The sequence below is a fragment of the Amblyraja radiata genome, chromosome 2, assembly GCF_010909765.2.
Source record: "Amblyraja radiata isolate CabotCenter1 chromosome 2, sAmbRad1.1.pri, whole genome shotgun sequence".
NCBI lineage: Eukaryota > Metazoa > Chordata > Chondrichthyes > Rajiformes > Rajidae > Amblyraja > Amblyraja radiata.
This window is the reverse complement of record NC_045957.1, coordinates 4,218,995-4,238,320: the sequence shown is the minus strand read 5'-3', so window position 1 is coordinate 4,238,320 and position 19,326 is coordinate 4,218,995. Positions and strand designations below refer to the sequence as shown.

General features: G+C 50.1%; 1 protein-coding gene across 3 annotated transcripts in view; it reads right to left on the bottom strand.

The window, feature by feature from the left end:
• plcd1 (phospholipase C delta 1) overlaps positions 1-19,326 on the bottom strand; it is a 154,349-nt gene that overhangs the window by 102,935 nt on the left and 32,088 nt on the right. Inside the window, exon 1 of one of the 3 annotated variants that reach the window (XM_033040802.1) lies at positions 13,862-14,075. The exons of the other annotated variants lie outside the window; for them this stretch is intronic. Within the exon in view, the coding sequence (XP_032896693.1) occupies positions 13,862-13,958 (97 nt within the window). The 5' untranslated portion in view covers positions 13,959-14,075. Of the gene's footprint in view, positions 1-13,861; positions 14,076-19,326 lie in introns of those variants that run through there. 3 annotated transcript variants of the gene reach the window in all.

Below are 19,326 nucleotides of genomic sequence, written 5' to 3'. Positions count from 1 at the left end.
TGAAACGTCCCACTGGCTTTGCTTTGACGAGGCAGGGACCACTGGGTTAAGCTACACGGTGGTCAAGATCGTCAAAGATTTTAATGCTAACTCGAATCCAAAAACTATCAGCTCCTTCACGTGCTATTTCCCCAGTCTGTTGTCCACAAGGCACGAGTCAGGAATGCGATGGAATGTGCTGTACTTGCCTGGGCGAGTACAGCTCCAATAACACCCACAAGTTAGACATTATCCAAGGCCTTATTCAAGGTACCCCAATCATGGGTCTGAAGGAGGGTCTTGACCCGAAACGTCACCCATTCCTTTAACTCCAGAGATGCTGCCTGTCCTGCTGAGTTACTCCAGCATTTTGGGTCTAACCCCAATCATTCCCTTCACTGAGCTACAGGTTTTGCAAATGATAAAAGGCACCGCAGTTATTACGATGCAAGGAACTACAGATGCTGCTATACAGAAAAAAAAGTCAAAGTGCTGGAGTTACTCACGTGGGAAAGAACTGCAGATGCTGGTTTACACCGAAGATAGACAGATAGATGTCTGAAGAAGGGTCCCGACCCGAAACGTCACCTATTCCTTTTTCTCCAGCGATGCTGCCTGACCCGCTGAGTTACTCCTGCGCTGTGTCTTTTCTTAACCACGGTTATTGATCACCTTATTCTGACGGAACCTCCCAAATATTTAATCTCAACTCACCAAGGACGAAGAACTAAAGGGCCTGTCCCACTTATGCGATTATTTTCGGCGACCTCTGGCGACTGTCACAGTCGTAGCAGGTAGCTGATAAAACCGGTGACTGGGCCACCCCCTACGACAATGTCTACAACAAGCTACGACAACCTACCACCTAGTCGACGCAAGCTACCGACAACCGGCGACCCATTAGCACGTCCACCTACAACCACACCTACCACCACACCTACAATCACACCTACAATCACACCTACCACCACACCTACAACCACACCTACAACCACACCTACCACCACACCTACAACCACACCTACAACCACACCTACAACCACACCTACCACCACACCTACAACCACACCTACAACCACACCTACCACCACACCTACAACCACACCTACAACCACACCTACAACCACACCTACCACACACACCACCACCACACCGACAACCACACAGACACCACCACCGACACCACACCGACAACCACACCGACCAACACACCGAAAACAACCACACCGACAACCACACAGACAAGCACACCGACCACCACACCGACAACCACACCTACAACCACACCGACAACCACACCGACAACCACACCGAACCACACCGTACCACCACAACGACAACCACACCGACCACCACACGACAAGCACACCGACCACCACCACACACAAACCCACGACACACAACCACACGACCACCACACCGACCACCACACCGACAACCAACCTACCGCCACCCTCCACATACCCTACACTCACGACCTACACCACACCTACAATCACACCTACCCTACCCCACCTACCACCACACCTACACTCACGACATACCACCACACCTAAAAACCACACCTACCACCACACCTACCACCACACCTACAACCACACCTCACTCACCACCTACCCCACCTACCACCAACACACACCTACACCACAACCTACAACCACACCTACTACGCACACCTACATCCCACACAATCACACATACAATCAAACACCTACAATCACGAACTACCAACCTCATCATACCCCAACTCCTACACCCACCTACATTCCACACCTACCACCTCATCTACCACCACACCTACCACCACAACCTACATCCCACCTACAACCGCACCTACAACCACACAGGTGACAACCAAAGTCAACCTACACCCACCCGCAACAAGCTACAACAAGCAACGACCCTGTCGGCGACAACTGAAGACAATTCAGGGCCGGTACCTGTTGCCGGTTGACGTAGGTAGTCACCAATGGAATTCACCGAAGTCAGCATCTGGCGACAACCAACGAGACCCGGCGACAACCGGCAACAGCACCTACGACAGGGGAAGACAAGCTTTGTGTCATCCGCAAACCTGGAGATGGTTGCGGAGATGTTCCCAGCGAGTGCGGGCCCAGTGCCAACAAGTTTTGAAGCCCACAGTCGCCGAAAGGTTTCGAACATTTCAATATCCAGCACGGCGACCAGAAAACGTTACCACCCTTTAGGCGACTTGAGGAGACTACTCAGGACCATACAGGCGTCACCCCGTGACCATGTGGCGACAGCTTAGTCGCATGTAGTCGCCGAAAAAATCGCCTAAGTGGGACAGGGGCTTAAAGAACATAGGCTAAAGGCGAGATTTATGAGGAAGCTGAGGGGCAACCCGGGCAGTCGTCTGTATCTGGAACGAGCTGCAACCAAAGTATAGATAACATGTTCAAGAAGGAACTGCAGATGCTGGAAAATCGAAGGTAGACAAAAATGCTGGAGAAACTCAGCGGGAGCGGCAGCATCTATGGAGCGAAGGAAATAGGCAACGTTTCGGCACGATGCACCCGCTGAGTTTCTCCAGCATTTATGTCTATCTACAAAAGTATAGAAATCGATACACTTATTACTATTTGGATGAATATATGGCTAGGAAAAGTTTGGGATATGGCCAAATGGGATGAGCTCAGTGTGTCAACTAGGTTGGCATTAACAAGATGGGCTGAAGGGCCTTTTCCCCATGCTTTATAGCTCTATGACTATGCACACGGTGGATTATGCATTTGCACAACAGACTGGTTATCTGGCATCAAGGTTATTCATTTATTATATTTTTGGTTTTTACATATTAACTGTGTTACCGTGTTTATGGACCTGTTAGGCTGCACCACGCGAGCATTTCATTGTCCCAGTGTCGGTACATGGGACAATTAAATGCCCGCGACCCTCCTGAACGGCTCTGTAACACAGGACTGTGCTGGGCATCATCAGATTGGAAGGATGTGCTGGCTCTGGAGTGGGCTCAGAGGAGGTCTACAAGAACGATCCCAGGAATGAGTGGGTCAAACTCTGATCAGCGTTTGTCGGCACTGGGCCTGCACTCGCTGGAAACATCTGCGCAAACATCTCCAAGTTTGCGGATGACACAAAGCTGGGTGGCGGTGTGAGCTGCGAGGAGGATGCTATGTGGCTGGGGAGGGTTGTGGAGCAGAGGGATTGGAGAGCACTGGGACACAGTTCCCTGAATGTAGAGTCACAGGTCTATACAGTGCTATATATAACAATGCTATGAGGCTGCAGGGTGACTTAGACAGGTTGGGTGAGTGGGCAGATGTATGGCAGATGTAGTTTAATGGGGATAAATGTGAGGTTATCCACTTTGGTGGGAACAACAGGAAGGCAGATTATTATCTGAATTGTGTCAGATTAGGAAAATGGGATGGTCACAGATTAAGAATAAGGGGTAGGCCATTTGGGACTGAGATGAGGAAAAACGTTTTCACCCAGAGAGTTGTGAATCTGTGGAATTCTCTGCCACAGAAGGCAGTGGAGGCCAAATCACTGGTTGTTTTCAAGAGAGTTAAAGCCCTGTCCCACGGTACGAGTTCATTCCAAGAACTCTCCCGCGTTTGCCCTGATTCGAACTCTGAGATTTACGGTAATGGCCACTCGTCGGTACTCGGGGCTCTCATGGACATTTTTCAACATGTTGAAAAATCTTCATGAGTCTTGCCGAGCTTACCTGCCATTAGCGAGTCTTCCCGAGTACCTGCCGTTAGCGTTACGAGCCGCTAAGAGACGTCTCCGAGCTCCGACGTACCCGCTACATTCATTTTCCGTGCTTACCACGAGTTTGATTTTTTTTAAACTCGGGAGTCCTCTTGGAATGAACTCATACCGTGGAACAGGGCTAATCGATTTTAGCTCTTAAGGCTAAAGGAATCAAGGGATATGGGGAAAAACAGGAACTGATTTTAGATGATCAGCCATGATCATATTGAATGGCGGTGCTGGCTGGAAGGACTGAACAGCCTACTCATGCACCTAATTTTCTTTGTTCTATGTTTCTATGTTTAGAAGATTGAGGGGGGACCTCATTAAAACATACAGAATAGTGAAAGGTTTGGATAGAGTGGATGTGGAGAGGATGTTTCCACTAGTGGGAGAGTCTAGAACTAGAGCTTCAGAATTAAAGGACGTTCTTTTAAGGAGATGAGGAGAAATGTATTTAGTCAGAGGGTGGTGAATCTGTGGAATTATTTGCCACAGACGGCTGTAGAGGCCAAGTTAGTGCATATTTTTAAGGCAAAGATAGATAGATTCTTGATTAGTACGGGTGTCAGAGGTAATGGGGAGAAGGCAGGAGAATGGGGTTAGGAGGGAGAGATAGATCAGCCATGATTGAATTGCGGGGTAGACTTGATGGGTCGAATGGCCTAATTCTACTCCTATCACTTATGAGCTTATGATCTCCTCTCACCTTAAACCTATGTCCCCTGGTTCTTTAATAACCTACTCTGATTATTAACACGGTGCATTCAGTCTAACTATTCACTTCATGGTCTTATGCACCTCTATAAGATCACCCCCGGCCTCCTGAGCTTCAAGAAATAAGGTCCTAGTCTGCCCAACATCTCTCTATAGCACAGGTCCTTGGGTGCTGGGAACATCCTCACTGTATCCTTTCCAGCGTAATTATAAGGTGTCCAAAACTGAAACACAATACTCCGAATGCAGCCACACCAACATCTTGTACAACTTCTATACTCAATACTCTGACTGATGAAGGGCAATGAGCTAAAAGCCTTCGTTACCACCGTATATACTTGCGGCAGTACGTTCAGGGAACTATGTCCTTGTACTCTTCGATCCCTCTGCTCCGTGAGCCTCCACAGGGCCCTGCCTTTCACTGTGAAGGTCGTGCCCCGACTCGAGACATGATAGATGAAGGTTTCACTGGAACATTGCCACTCCTTCAGAGAGCTGCCCCAGAAGAGAAAATAGACAATAGACAATAGGTGCAGGAGTAGGCCATTCGACCCTTGGAGCCAGCACCGCCATTCAATGTGATCTTGGCTGATCATCCACAATCAGTACCCCGTTCCTGCCTTCTACCCATATCCCCTAACTCCGCTAGTTAACTCTATCTAGCTCTCATTTGAAAGCACCCAGTGAATTGGCCTCCACTGCCTTCTGAGGCACAGATTCACAACTTTCTGTGTGAAAAAGTTTTACCTCGTCTCCGTTCTAAATGGCTTACTCCTTATTCTTAAACTGTGGCCCCTGCCAACATTGGGAACATGGTTCCTCCCACTAGCGTGTCCAATCCCTTAATAATCTTATACGTTTCAATAAGGAATCACTGCGATTAATCCTCTCTTTTACTTTGGTCGGATTATACATATTATGATTTCAATAAGGCGGCAAGGTGTTGCAGCAGTAGAGTTTCAAAGACCCGGGTTCGATCCCGACTACGGGTGCTGTGTGTAGAGTTTGTACGTTCACCCCGTGACCTGCGTGGGTTTTCTCCAGGTTCTCCAGTTTCCTCCCACACTCCAAAGACGTAAAGGTGTGTTGCTTAATTAGCTTGTATAAATGTAAATTGTCGCTAGTGTGTAGGACAGTGCGAGTGTGCGTGGATCGCTGGTCGGCGTGGGCACGGTGGGCCTGTTTCCACGCTGCATCTCTAAATTAAAACTAAGTTAATCGAACATTTGACTGGATAGCATACAAAACAAAGCTTTTCACTGTATCTCAGTGAACGTGATAATCGGGTTTTTAATTTTAGAGATACAGTGCGGAAACAAGCCCTTCGGCCCAGCGAGTCCGTACCGACCAGCGATCCCCGCACATTAACACTATCCTACACACACTAGGGACAATTTACACATACACCAAGCCAATTAACCTACATACCTGCACGTCTTTGGAGTGTGGGAGGAAACCCACGCGGTCACGGGGAGACTCCGCACAGACAGCACGCGTAGTCGTCGGGATCGTACCCGGGTCTCCGGTGCTGCAAGCGCTGGAAGGCAGCAACTCTACCGCTGCGCCACCCAAATTAAACTAAACTGATGGATTTAAACGTTGAATCTTTATCTGGTATTGGTAACATGGTGAGGTTACTCTTTCTGAAAATGCAAACTGTAACTGCAAGATTCAATGGGAAAGCTTTGCCGACCAAAAGAATCTGCAGTAAAAGGCCATTTGGCCCTTCGATTCCATTCATTCTGATCTTCTACCGCGGTGGGATTTTTGAGCATAATTCGAATACCGTTTGCTCCCTCTACATCCAAACATTTAGTTTAGTTTAGTTTAGAGATACAGCATGGAACCAGGCCCTTTGGCCCACTGTGTGTACACCACCCATCCATTGCCCATTCACACTTGTTCTATGTAATATAAAGGAACTGCAGATGCTGGCTCACACCAAAGCTGGACACAAAGTGCCGGAGTAACTCGAGGGTCAGGCAGCATCGCTGGAGAACATGGATAGGTGACGTTTCAGGTGGGATGAAGAAGAGTCACCTATCCATTTTCTCCAGAGATGTTGCCTGACCCGCTGAGTCACACTTGTTCCATGCAAGCCCATTTTCTCATCAACTTCCTGCACACCAGGGGCATTTTACCACAAGGCCAAAGTAACGGACAAACGCGCACGTCTTTGGGGTGTAGGAGGGAACCAGAGCACAGAGAGAGAACACGCAAACTCCACACAGACAGCAGCCGAGGTCAGGATCGAACACGGATGTCTGGCGCTGCGAGGCAGCTGCGTCACCGTGCCGCCCACTAAACCGAGGAGAGAGTTATTTCACGTCAATGTGGACACATTATATATATATATCTGTACGGGTTTACACAAGCAGTTTGGGGCTAAACAGCTGGAAAACCGCAGAGTTGCAGACAACTAGTCGTGTGAACTTTTTAGCCTCTCCCACAATAGACTCAGTCCAGATGGTTCCTGTGTGTTGAACCTACCAGGGACACTAGATAAATACACAAACACAACTCGAAGAAATCATTTCCTCAAGACAAACCGTGAGCTCATGGGATGAGGTGTGGCCATCCTGAGAACACAGTACAACAGCTAAAGGAAGATTGCCGTGGTAAAAGCTTTCAGCTTCGGACGATAGCTAAAATAAAACAATTCCTCCAGTTTGATGACCTGGAAAAGATCATCCACACATTGATCTCCTCCCGCCTAGATTACTGCAACTCCCTTTACACTGGCATCAGCCAATCATCCCTGTCCCGCCTGCAACTGGTCCAAAACGCCGCAGCGAGACTCCTGACGGGCACCCGGAAAAGGGACCACATCACCCTGATTCTCCACCGGCTCCCTGTGCGGTTCCGAATACATTTCAAGACCCTCCTCTATGTCTACAAAGCCCTCAATGGGCTTGCCCCCTCCTACATTAAAAGTCTTCTCACCCACCACTCCACCTCCAGCTCCCTCAGATCGGCCGACTTGGGGTTGCTGAATATCCCACGGTCTAGGCATAAGCTCAGGGGCGACCGCGCCTTTGCGGTTGCAGCCCCTAGACTGTGGAACAGCATCCCCTTTCCCATCAGAACTGCCCCCTCCATCGACTCTTTTAAGTCAAGACTAAAGACTTATCTATACTCCCAAGCCTTTCCTGACGTCCACTATAGCGAGGGCTACATGTATATATGTATGTAGTTTGTTTTGTTGTGCTATTCTTATAACAAATGTAAACACTTTGGCCAACGAGAGTTGTTTTTTTAAATGTGCTATAGAAATAAATGTGACTTGTCTTGCTTACTAGAACGGTGCAAGCAGAATATCATAGACAGAGTCTCTTGCCCACGATAGGGGAATCGAGAACAAGAGGACATAGGAACTTTATGGTGAGGGGGGAAAATATTTACTAGGAACCTGAGGGGCCACCCATACACATGGGTGTATGGAAAGAGCAGCTGGAAGAGGTAGTTGAGGCAGGTACTATCTCAACGTAACAGAAACATTTAGACAGGTACATGGATGGAGGGATATGGGTCAATTGGTAGATGGGACAGGTTGGGCTGAAGGGCCTGTTTCTACGCTGTAAGATTTTATGGATCTTGTGATTTGAATATTCCCTTGTTTATTTATCTATAAGGTATTTATCGATGGGAGGCACTGTCTCAGAAAGGTAGCCAGCATCGTCAAGGACCCACACCACCCTGACCACGTTCTCATTTCACTCCTGCCTTCTGGAAGGTGGTACAGGAGTGAAAACTGTGAGGTCCAGATTCAGGAACAGCTTCTTCCCAACAAGGCTCTGGAACACTAGGAACTCCAACTAAACTCCAAACTCCAAGTCGCACGAGAGACTTTGGGCTTTGTTTTGTTTTCTTACGATATCGTTTATTGAACTTTTATTTTTGTTAGTTTCCTATGTTATCTGTGGAGATACTGTGTTCACAAACCTGCCGTGCTGCTGCAAGTACGGAGATCATCGTTGCGTTTTGGGAGATATATGACAATGAATCCCTTGGCTCTTGATGTCTCTACAAAAACTCAGTAAACTCTCCAACCTGAGAGTCCATACTCTACAGGTCAAAACTGGTTGAGAATCCTCAGTGAGGCAGGCGATCTTAGTTTGGCAACAGCTCTGCCAAAGACCGCAGGGAATTACAGAGAGTTGTGGATGTCGCCCGTTCCATCACACAGACCATTGACTCCATCTACACTTCACGCTGCCTGGGAAAAGACTTGTCCCACCCCATTCATTCCCTTTTCTCCCCTCCCCGCTGGGCGTTTGGCAGCCCTTTATCACCAGATTCAGAAACAACATCTAGTGAACGGTCCGCTCATAAGCTAGGGTGCAGCCCCCATCTCCCAAACTGCCTCATTGCGGACATTGGAGTTTGATCCTGTAATTGTAAGGTTATAACGCTGTAACACTAGATACTACACGCTGGTACTTTTCTCTTTGTAGTAGTGTACGGCTTGATTGTACTCAAGGCTGGATGGCACGCAAGCAAAGTGTTTCACTGTATGGGTACACATAATAAACCAGCATCAATGCCAATGAGGGAATAAAATCACCACACCACACCCTCACAATACACGCACACACACACAGACAGACAGACAGACACACACACACACGGACAGACAGACAGACAGACACACACGGACAGACAGACAGACACACACGCACACACACATGGACAGACAGACAGACAGACACACACACGGGGACACACACACACACACACACACACACACACACACACACACACACACACACACACACACACACGGGGACACACACACACACACGGACACACACACACACACCTCATTACCACTTGTTTTATCTTTGCATATTAAACACCAATAAACTTTCCCAAACCACAAAATATGTGAATAATACATTTGAGATCATGAAGGTTAGAACAATATTCCCTGCTCATAGGGACTGAGAGAGGGAAAGAGGTACAGAGAGAAAGAGGGAAAGAGGGGGAGAAGGAGGGAAAGAGAGGGGGAGAGAGAGAAGGAAAGAGAGAGAGAAGGAAAGAGATAGAGAGGGGGAAGAGAGAGGGAGCGAGAGGGAAAGAGAGAAAGAGAGTAGAGGGAGAAGAGGAAAGAGAGAGGGGAGAGAGAGGGGTAAAGAGAGGAGGAAAGAGAGAGAGGGAGAGAGGGAAAGAGAGCGGGAAAGAGAGGGCAAGAGAGAGGGCAAGTAAACAAAGGGAGGGGAAGGAATGGGTGAAGGGAAGGAGAGGGAGGGAGAATTTAAAAAGAGCTATAAATCTGATCATTAGTCACACGAGTCCAACTGGAAATTCTGACTGATCATTTTGTGGAACTTGAAGCCATGAGAATAAGGGAAGTAATCAAGAGTACATCTGTGTGAGCAAGGCACCCCTGCACCGAGCCACCCACTCACACTGCTGATCGATTCCCAGGAGTATCGTTGGCAACAAATCAGAACCATTAGATGCCCCTGTTTAATTCCGGCCGCATGTGTCCAGTCAACAAGCTTTGTGTGATTCGTGGAAATAAATATAGTACTTTCTCCAAGGGTGAGGTTATCAAATTAAATCCCAATCCATCCCTCGCTGGCCAGTTGCTGTGTAACCTGCTGAGTATTGCCAGTGTTTACTGATTGTATTCTCAACACCTTGTATTCTGCAAGCATCCGGCGTCATTGTCCACCTTTACAACGCATGCTGTCTCATATTTCCCAAACTGCCCCGTATCCTCATTATGCTCTCGCTTCCCTGAAATAATCGCTCTAACAAACGCAGTTCCTGCACTGGCAGAACAAGACAGGGCAAAGTCTCAATGACACGCTGTGTGACTATCTCAGGGTGGGTTCCTGCCACTCCTCAACGCCTTCAAACAGCTTGACCTTGACTCCTCCGCTCCACTGTCATAGAGTGATACAGTGTTGGAACCGGCCCATCGGCCCAACTTGCCCACACCGCCCAACATGTCCCAGCTACACTAGTCCCCACCTGCCAGCGTTTGGTCCATATCCCACCAACCCTGTCCTATCCATGTACCTGTCTAACTGCTTCTTAAATGTTGGGATAGTCCCTGCCTCCGGTACCTCCTCTGGCAGCTTGGTCCATACATCCACCACCCTTTGTGTGAAAAAGATACCCCTATTAAATCGTTTCCCCTTCACCTTAAACCCATGTCCTCTGGTCCTTGATTCCCCTACTCTGGACAAGAGACATAGAAACATAGAAAGACAGACAATAGGTGCAGGAGTAGGCCATTCGGCCCTTCGAGCCATTCAATATGATCATGGCTGATCATCCCCAATCAGTACCCCGTTCCGGCTTTTTCCCCATATCCCTTGCCCTAACAGCTAAATCTAACTCTCTCTTGAAAATATCCAGTGAATTGGCCTCCATTGCCTTATGTGGCAGAGAATTCCACAGATTCACAACGCTCTGGGTGAAAAAGTTTTTCTTCATCTCATGACTTTACACACTTTTATAAGATCACCCCTCATCCTCCTGGCTCCATGGAATAGAGTCCCAGCCTACTCAACCTCTCCCTATAGCTCACACCCTCTAGTCCTGGCAACATCCTCGTAAATCTGCTCTGTACCCTTTCAAGCTTGACAACATCTTTCCTATAACATGGTGCCCAGAACTGAACACAATACTCTAAATATGGCCTCGCCAACGTCTTATACAACTGCAACACTAAAAGCCCTGTCCCACGGTACGAGTTCATTCCAAGAGCTCTCCCCGAGTTTGCCCTGATTCGAACTCGGAGATTTACGGTAATGGCCGCTCGTCGGTACTCGGGGCTCTCGTGGACATCTTTCAACATGTTGAAAAATCTTCACGAGTCTTCCCGTGCTTACCTGCCATTAGCGAGTCTTCCAGAGTACCTGCCGTTAGCGTTACGAGCCGCTAAGAGACGTCCCCGAGCTCCGACGTACCCGCTACGTTCATTCTCCGCGCTTACCACGAGTTTGGGACAGGGCTTTAAGCAAATGGCCTACACCTGCACATATGTCTCAATGTTTGCGCTCCTAGATCCCTCTGCTGCACAATACAACACCCCACATCACACTGTACTAAATCCCATCCACCACTCCTCAGTCCACCTTCGCATCAACCTCTTGCTCCGCGCTGGTCCGCAGCGGGTAGAACCGCTGCCTCACAGCGCCAGAGACCCGGGTTCTACCCTGTCCTCTGGTGCTGTCTGTGTGTGGAGTTTAGTTTAGGTAACACAGCGCGGAAACAGGCCCTTCGGCCCATTTACAGGAGCCACAAACCTGCGCCTCCTCTTCGGGCTCCCTGCATGCAGAATGTCCTTTGCGGGAGGTGAGTCTCCTCTCAGACGCATGGGGCGGCTGGATTTATCGAGGAGCACACACGAGGCACGGAGTGTTGTAGACAGTAGTTTCAGGGAGGTGGTCATGTAGACAAGATATGTGCAAGACCACACAGAGGGGAAGGCAATCAGTGCAGGAGATCCCAAAGGCTATTGCCCTCAGACAAGTGTATCGTTTTGGGCTCAGGTGAAGGTAATTGCAGCATTGGTAGAGAAGGTCAAATCTAGAGTAACATTTTGTTTTTTGTATAAAATAACAATTTTGATTTATTTATTGTCACGTGTACCAAACGACAGTGAACAGCTTTTTTGTTGCGTTCTAACCACAACGGAAAGACTACACATGATTACAATCAAGCAGACTACAACGTACAGATACATGAGAAAGGGAATCATCTTTAATGGGAGCTAGGTAGAGTGCAGTAAAGTCCGATTAAAGATAGTCCCAGGGTTTCATAGAAACATAGACAATAGGTGCAGGAGGAGGCCATTCAGCCCTTCGAGCCAGCACCGCCATTCATTGTGATCATGGCTGATCGTCCCCAATCAATAACCCGTGCCTGCCTTCTCCCCATATCCCTTGATTCCACTAGCCCCTAGAGCTCTATCTAACTCTCTCTTAAATCCATCCAGTGATTTGGCCTCCACTGCCCTCTGTGGCAGCGAATTCCACAAATTCACAACTTTCTGGGTGAAAACGTTTTTTCTCACCTCGGTCTTAAATGACCTCCCCTTTATTCTTAGACTGTGGCCCCTGGTTCTGGACTCGCCCAACATTTTTCCTGCATCTAGCTTGTCCAGTCCTTTTATAATTGTATATGTTTCTATAAGAGCCCCCTCATCCTTCTAAACTCCAGTGAATACAAGCCTAGTTTTCAGTGAGGGAGACACTCAAGACCAAGTAGGCCCAGGACCTTCTGAAAGGTGAGGACGAGCAGCCAGAGATACCAATGGCAGCAAGACAGATGAAGACAGATGAAGTCCTACAGAGAGATGAGGTCCTAGGAATGGGAGGGTAGTGCAAATGAATGCATGGCTGAAGTGGGTGGGCGAGTTCAAGTCCCATCCAAGACCGCAAGATATTGCAGAGAATTATAGATGCAGCCCAGACCATCACACAAACCAGCCTCCCTTCCATTGACTCCATCTACACTTCACGCTGCCTCGGCAGGGCCAGCAGCATGATCAAGGACCAGTCTCACCCCCCAGTCACTCCGTCTTCACCCTCTCCCATCAGGTAAGAGGTACAGAAGTGTGAAAACGCACACCTCCAGATTCAGGGACAGTTTCTTCCCAGCTGTTATCAGGCAACTGAACCATCCTATCACCAGCTAGAGAGTGGTCCTGAGCTAATATCTACCTCACTGGAGAACTTGAAACCATCTTTAACTGGACTTTACCTTGCACTAAACGCTATACCCTTCATCATGTATCTGTACACTGTTCACGGCTCGATTGTAACCATGTATAGTCATTGCGCTGACTGGTTAGCACGCAACATAAAAGCTTTTCCCTGTACCTCGGTACATGTGACAGCAATAATCTAATCCACTGCTTGAACCAGTGGGATCTCCTCTGGGGCAGAGGTGACAGGGGAACCAATACTGTTACGGGGAGGTTTGCTGGTGCTAATCAGAAGGATACAAACTAGTCTGGTAGAAGACGGAGGGATGCAAAATAGTAGCGGATCAGATGGGAAGGTTCAAGCAACTACAGAGGTCAGAGCGTGGGATTTGTATCAACAGGCACTACGATTGGCATGGAAACAAGGGGCCGAACGGCCTCTTTCTACTTTTTTTTTAAAGCTGGTGTAACTCAGTGGCTCAGAGGGGGGGTTTGGGGAGGGGGGTTTGGGGAGGGGGGGTTTGGGGAGAGGGAGAGAGGGGGAGAGGAGGGAGGGGAGTGGAGAGAAGGGGAGAAAGGAGAGGAGGGAGAGGAAAGATGGTGGGAGGAAGGGAGAGAGGAGGGATGGGGGTAGAGGGGAGAGGGTGGGAGCGAGGGGGAGAGGAGGGGAGAGGGGTTGGGGAGAGGAGATCAGGATGGCAACAACACGTCCCAGTGAGGATAGGTGTCAGCCCCACAGTGCCGGGAGCGGTTGCTTACCGATGCGGGCGAGGTTGGCGTGAGTCTGTCTCCGGGACGCCTCTCTAAATTGCTCTTCCTCTTGCTCCGTGCGGCGGGGCTTGCGGATGCACTGCATGGTGTAATGAGTGTTTTAACACTGCTTGAGCACGGGGTGCAGGGCAGGCAGCGGGCAGGCAGCAGGCGGGCAGCAGGCTGGCGAGGAGTGTCGGCAGGGGGGTGAAGAACAGCAGCAGCAGCAGCAGCAGCAGCAGCAACTTGAGCGAACTTCGCTCGCCCTGCGCCTTCCCATTAGCAGTGACGTGGAGGAAATATCTCCCTCCTTGGCCGCTCCTCAAGGGCGGGTTTCAAACTTTACACTCGCGTCCCAAACGCCCCCGCTCGCTGCCGAGGAGGGAGCTGGCAGCTCCTGCACTCATCCTCGGCTGGGCTGGGTTGGGCTAGGATGACCTGAGCTGGGCTGGGCTACACTAGGCTTGGGCTGGACTAGGCTGAGCTGAGCTGGGCTGGGATAAGCTAAACTGGGCTACACTAGGCTTGGGCTGGACTTGGGTTGGGCTGGGCTGGACGGCTAGGCTAGGCTAGGCTGTGCTAGGCTGGGTTGGGCTGGGCTGGACTAGGCTGGACTGGACTAGGCTGGGCTGGGCTGGGCTGGACTAGGCTGGGCTGGGCTGGACTAGGCTGGGCTGGGCTGGACTAGGCTGGTCTAGGCTAGGCTGGACTAGGCTGGGCTGGGCTTAGGTTGGGCGGGGTTGGGCTTGAGCTGGGCTGGACTAGGCTGTGCTGGGCTGGGCTGGACTGGACTGGGCTGGGCTGGGCTGGACTAGGCTGGGCTGGGCTGGGCTGGGCTGGACTAGGCTGGGCTGGGCTGGGCTGGACTAGGCTGGGCTGGACTGGGCTAGGCTGGGCTGGGCTGGACTGGGCTAGGCTGGGCTGGACTGGTTTAGGCTGGGCTGGGCTGGTTTAGGCTGGGCTGGGCTGGGCTTTGGCTGGAATAGGCTGGGCTGGGCTTGGACTAGGCTTGGGCTGGGCTTAGGTTGGGTGGGGTTGGGCTTGGGCTGGGCTGGGCTAGGCTAGGCTGTGCTGGGCTGGGCTGGACTAGGCTGGGCTTGGACTAGGCTTGGGCTGGACTAGGCTTGGGCTGGACTAGTCTTGGGCGGGGTTGGGCTTGAGCTGGGCTGGACTAGGCTGTGCTGGGCTGGGCTGGACTGGACTAGGCTGGGCTGGACTAGGCTGGGCTGGGCTGGACTAGGCTGGGCTGGACTGGGCTGGACTGGACTAGGCTGGGCTGGACTAGGCTGGGCTGGGCTGGGCTGGACTAGGCTGGGCTGGACTGGGCTGGGCTGGGCTTGGACTGGGCTAGGGCTGGACTAGGCTTGGGCTGGGCTTGGGTTGGGCGGGGTTGGGCTTGAGCTGGGCTGGACTAGGCTGTGCTGGGCTGGACTAGGCTGGGCTGGACTAGGCTGGGCTGGGCTGGACTAGGCTGGGCTGGGCTGGACTGGGCTGGACTGGACTAGGCTGGGCTGGACTAGGCTGGGCTGCGCTGGGCTGGACTAGGCTGGGCTGCACTGGACTGGGCTGGGCTGGGCTAGGCTAGGCTGGGCTGGGCTGGGCTGGGCTGGGCTGGGCTGGGCTGGACTGGGCTGGGCTTTGGCTGGAATAGGCTAGGCTGGGCTGGACTGGACTGGGCTGGGCTAGGCTGGGCTTGGGCTGGGCCCGGGTTTCTGGCTTGAGGGTGTTTCAACCTCTCAAAGCCAGATCTCCCAAGGTCCCGACCACTCATCTGAGTTACCCCAGCTTTTTCTGCCTCCACAGATGCTGCCTGTCCCGCTGAGTTACTCCAGCTTTTTGTGTCTATCTTCAATACCTTTAGTTTCGTTTAAGATAGGCATAAAATGCTGGAGTAACTCAGCGGGACAGGCAGCATCTCTGGAGAGAAGGAATGGATGATGTTTCAGGTCGAGACCCTTCTTCAGACAGTGTCGTTTCTTCAGTTTACTTTGGTTTGGATGCAGCACGGAAACAGGCCCTTCGGCCCACTGAGTCCGTGCCGACCAGCGCACCGGTTCTATCACTATCTGTTGTCGCACTACCCTACACACACTAGGGATAATTTGAAGAATTGGGTCTGAAGAAGGGTCTCGACCCGAAACGTCACCATTCCTTCTCTCCAGAGATGCTGCCTGTCCCGCTGAGTTACTCCAGCATTTTGTGTCTACCTTCAGGGACAATTTAAAATCATACCTAGCCGATTAGCTTACAAAAGCTGCACGTCTTTGGGATGTGGGAGGAAACCGGAGCTTCCCGGAGAAAACCCACGCGGTCACAGAAAGAAAGTACAATCTCCGTACAGACAGCGCCCGTAGTCGGGATGGAACCCGGGTCTCCGGTGCTATGAGGCAGCCAACTAAGGAATAAAGCCCTGCCTCTGATTTACTGAATTCCTTCAACGAAATGGGGCTATATCTGGCTTTTAGGGAGGTGGGATGAGAAGGGTGTGTTGGGGAAAGGATTGGGAGTGGTATGGAAGGGATTGGGGGTGTTAAGGAAGGGAGGCAGCGAGGGAAAGGGAGTTTTGGACACTGGGATGTCACAATAGGGGCTAACGTCTGATAGCAGGAAGTGCAGAGTGTGGACAGGGAGGGAGGTTTTCCAAATTTACTCCCTCACCCACCTGAAAGAGTCAGCGTGCAAACAGACCCTTCGGCCCACTGATTCCATGCTAACCAGTTAACGGTATGCTAATCCCATTTTATTCTTGCCCAATTCAACTCCTGGACATTGGCCCTGAAGAAGGGTCCCAACCCAAAACGTGGCCTATCCATGTCCTTCAGGGTTGCTGCCTGAACCGCTGAGTTGCTCCAGCACTAATCAAGGACCAGTCTCACCCCCTGGCCACTCCCGCTTTCTCCCCTCTCCCATCAGGCAAGAGGTACAGAAGTAGGAGAATACACACCTCCAGATTCAGGGACAATTTCTTCCCAGCTGTAATCGGGCAACTGAACCATCCTATCAACAACTAGAGAGTGGTCCATCTACATCCCTGGGGACCCTCGGAGTACCTTTAATCAGACTTTACTGGCCTCTCTTGCACTAAACGTAATTCCCTTTATCCTGTATCTGTACACTGTGGACGGCTCGATTGTAATCATGTATACTCACTGTGCACACATTGTGTGCAGTTTTGGTCCCCTAATTTGAGGAAGGACATTCTTGCTATTGAGGGAGTGCAGCGTTGGTTTACAAGGTTAATTCCCGGGATGGCGGGACTGTCATATGCTGAGAGAATGGAGCAACTGGGCTTGTATACTCTGGAGTTTAGAAGGATGAGAGGTTATCTTATGGAAACATATAAGATTGTTAAGGGCTTGGGCACGCTAGAGGCAGGAAACATGTTCCCGATGTTGGGGGAGTCCAGAACCAGGGGCCACAGTTTAAGAATAAGGAGTAAGCCATTTAGAACGGAGACGAGGAAACGCTTTTTCTCAAAGAGAGTGGTGAGTCTGTGGAATTCTCTGCCTCAGAGGGCGGTGGAGGCCAGTTCTCTGGATGCTTTCAAGAGAGAGCTAGATAGGGTTCTTAAAAATAGCGGAGTCAGGGGATATGGGGAGAAGGCAGGAACGGGTACTGATTGGGGATGATCAGCCATGATCACATTGAATGGCGGTGCTGGCTCAAAGGGCCGAATGGCCTCCTCCTACACCTATTGTCTATTGTCTGTTGTCTACTCTGTCCGCTGAATGGACAACTACTCAGCTACACATGGGCGGCAATTTCCGGAGGTTAATTAACTTACTGTGTTGCATTCCTTTAGAATGTGGGAGGAAACCACAACATGGAGTTGTACAGCACGGAGACAGGCCCTTCGGCCCACCACGCCCGTGCCGTCCATTGCCCCATCTCCACACAAATCCCCTTTCGGTCCACATTACAATCCACATTAGGTCCACAAGGCTTCTGTGCCTTGTCGATACTTGTACACGTGCTGTACAGACCATGCCAGGTTAAAATGGTTGTGGGTTCCACACCTACGCCAGGCAGGTATGTAAGGACTCGCAGCTAAAGGTCTCACACACCAGAGGAGGTAGTTGAGGCAGGTGCAATAACAACATTGAAAAGACATTTGGTCAGGTACATGGATAGGAAAGGTTCGGAAGGATTTTGACTAAACATGGGCGAATCAGATTAGCGTAGATGGGGTATCTTGGACGCATGGTCAAATTGGGCCAAAGCGCCAGTTCCCATGCTGTTTCAATGCGGAAACAGGCCATTCGGCCCACCGAGTCCATGCCGACCTGCGATCACCCTGTAAACTAGCACTATCCCTCACACTAGAGACAATTTACATACAAACCCGCACGTCTTTGGAATGTGGGAGGAAACCGCAACACCCGGAGAAAACCCACTCAGTCACAGGGAGAGCGTGCAAACTCTGTACAGGCAGCACCCGTGGTCAGGGTTGAACCCGGGTCTCTGGCGCTGTGAGGCACAACTCTACCTCTGCGCCACCGAGCCGCTCAGGCAGCACGTGTGGAGGGACACTGCTGGCGAGTGATAGGTGGTTACACAAGTGTATGAGGGTTGGCCCACCCATCTGCCAATGCCCACCCTCCTTGCCTGTATCCACCTATCACTTGCCAAGTTTAGCTCCACACTCTTCTCTCTTTTCTAGCTTACCCCCACCCCCCCCCCCTACAATCAGTTTGAAGAAGGGTCGCGACCCGAAGCGTTGCCTATCCTTCCCCTCGACCGATGCTGCCTGAAGCACTGGTTTACTCCAGTATTAAAGAAAATGGGTGATGTTCTTAATAAAGATGAAGTCAATGCAATAGAAAGGATCCAACTTCAGAAAATGATTCCACAGTGAAGATGTGGATCACAGAAATGACCGAAACACTACATTTTGAAAAAAATAAGGCTTGTTTTGTCTGACAAACCAGACCAATTCTCCTAAATATGGTCTCCTTCATTGAATTTCTTCAACAACAGAATGGTCGAACACAAATTCAAAACCGACGCTAGGGTCGGGTGAGCGGGCGTAGGGAAGGGCAGTGGGATATATCTCCGCTTCTTTTTTAAATTCACTTCTTTGTTAGTTCAGGGGTTTTTGCTTCTTTCTTTTTCGTATCTTTCTTCATCCTTTCCCTTCTTTCCTTTTTACTTTTTTCCGATTCACTTATTAGTTTATAAAATGTTAAAACTGAAGCTGTACGAAAATTGTATAATTGTTATGTCGATTACTTTCTCCTTGTACAATTGCTTCTAATAAAATTAATGTATTTTATAAAAAAAGAAAATGAATTTGAAAAATTGCCCCATGGCAATGCCATTCACGGTGAACAAGATGACCATAACATTGTACAATTCTTCATTACGTTCAAGCAAGCTAATTCAGTTTGAAACAAGGATGTTAAACTTAAGCAAAGGTAACTACAAAGGACTTGGCAATGGTAGATCTGGGTGCTTCAGTAAAATACACGGGTGAC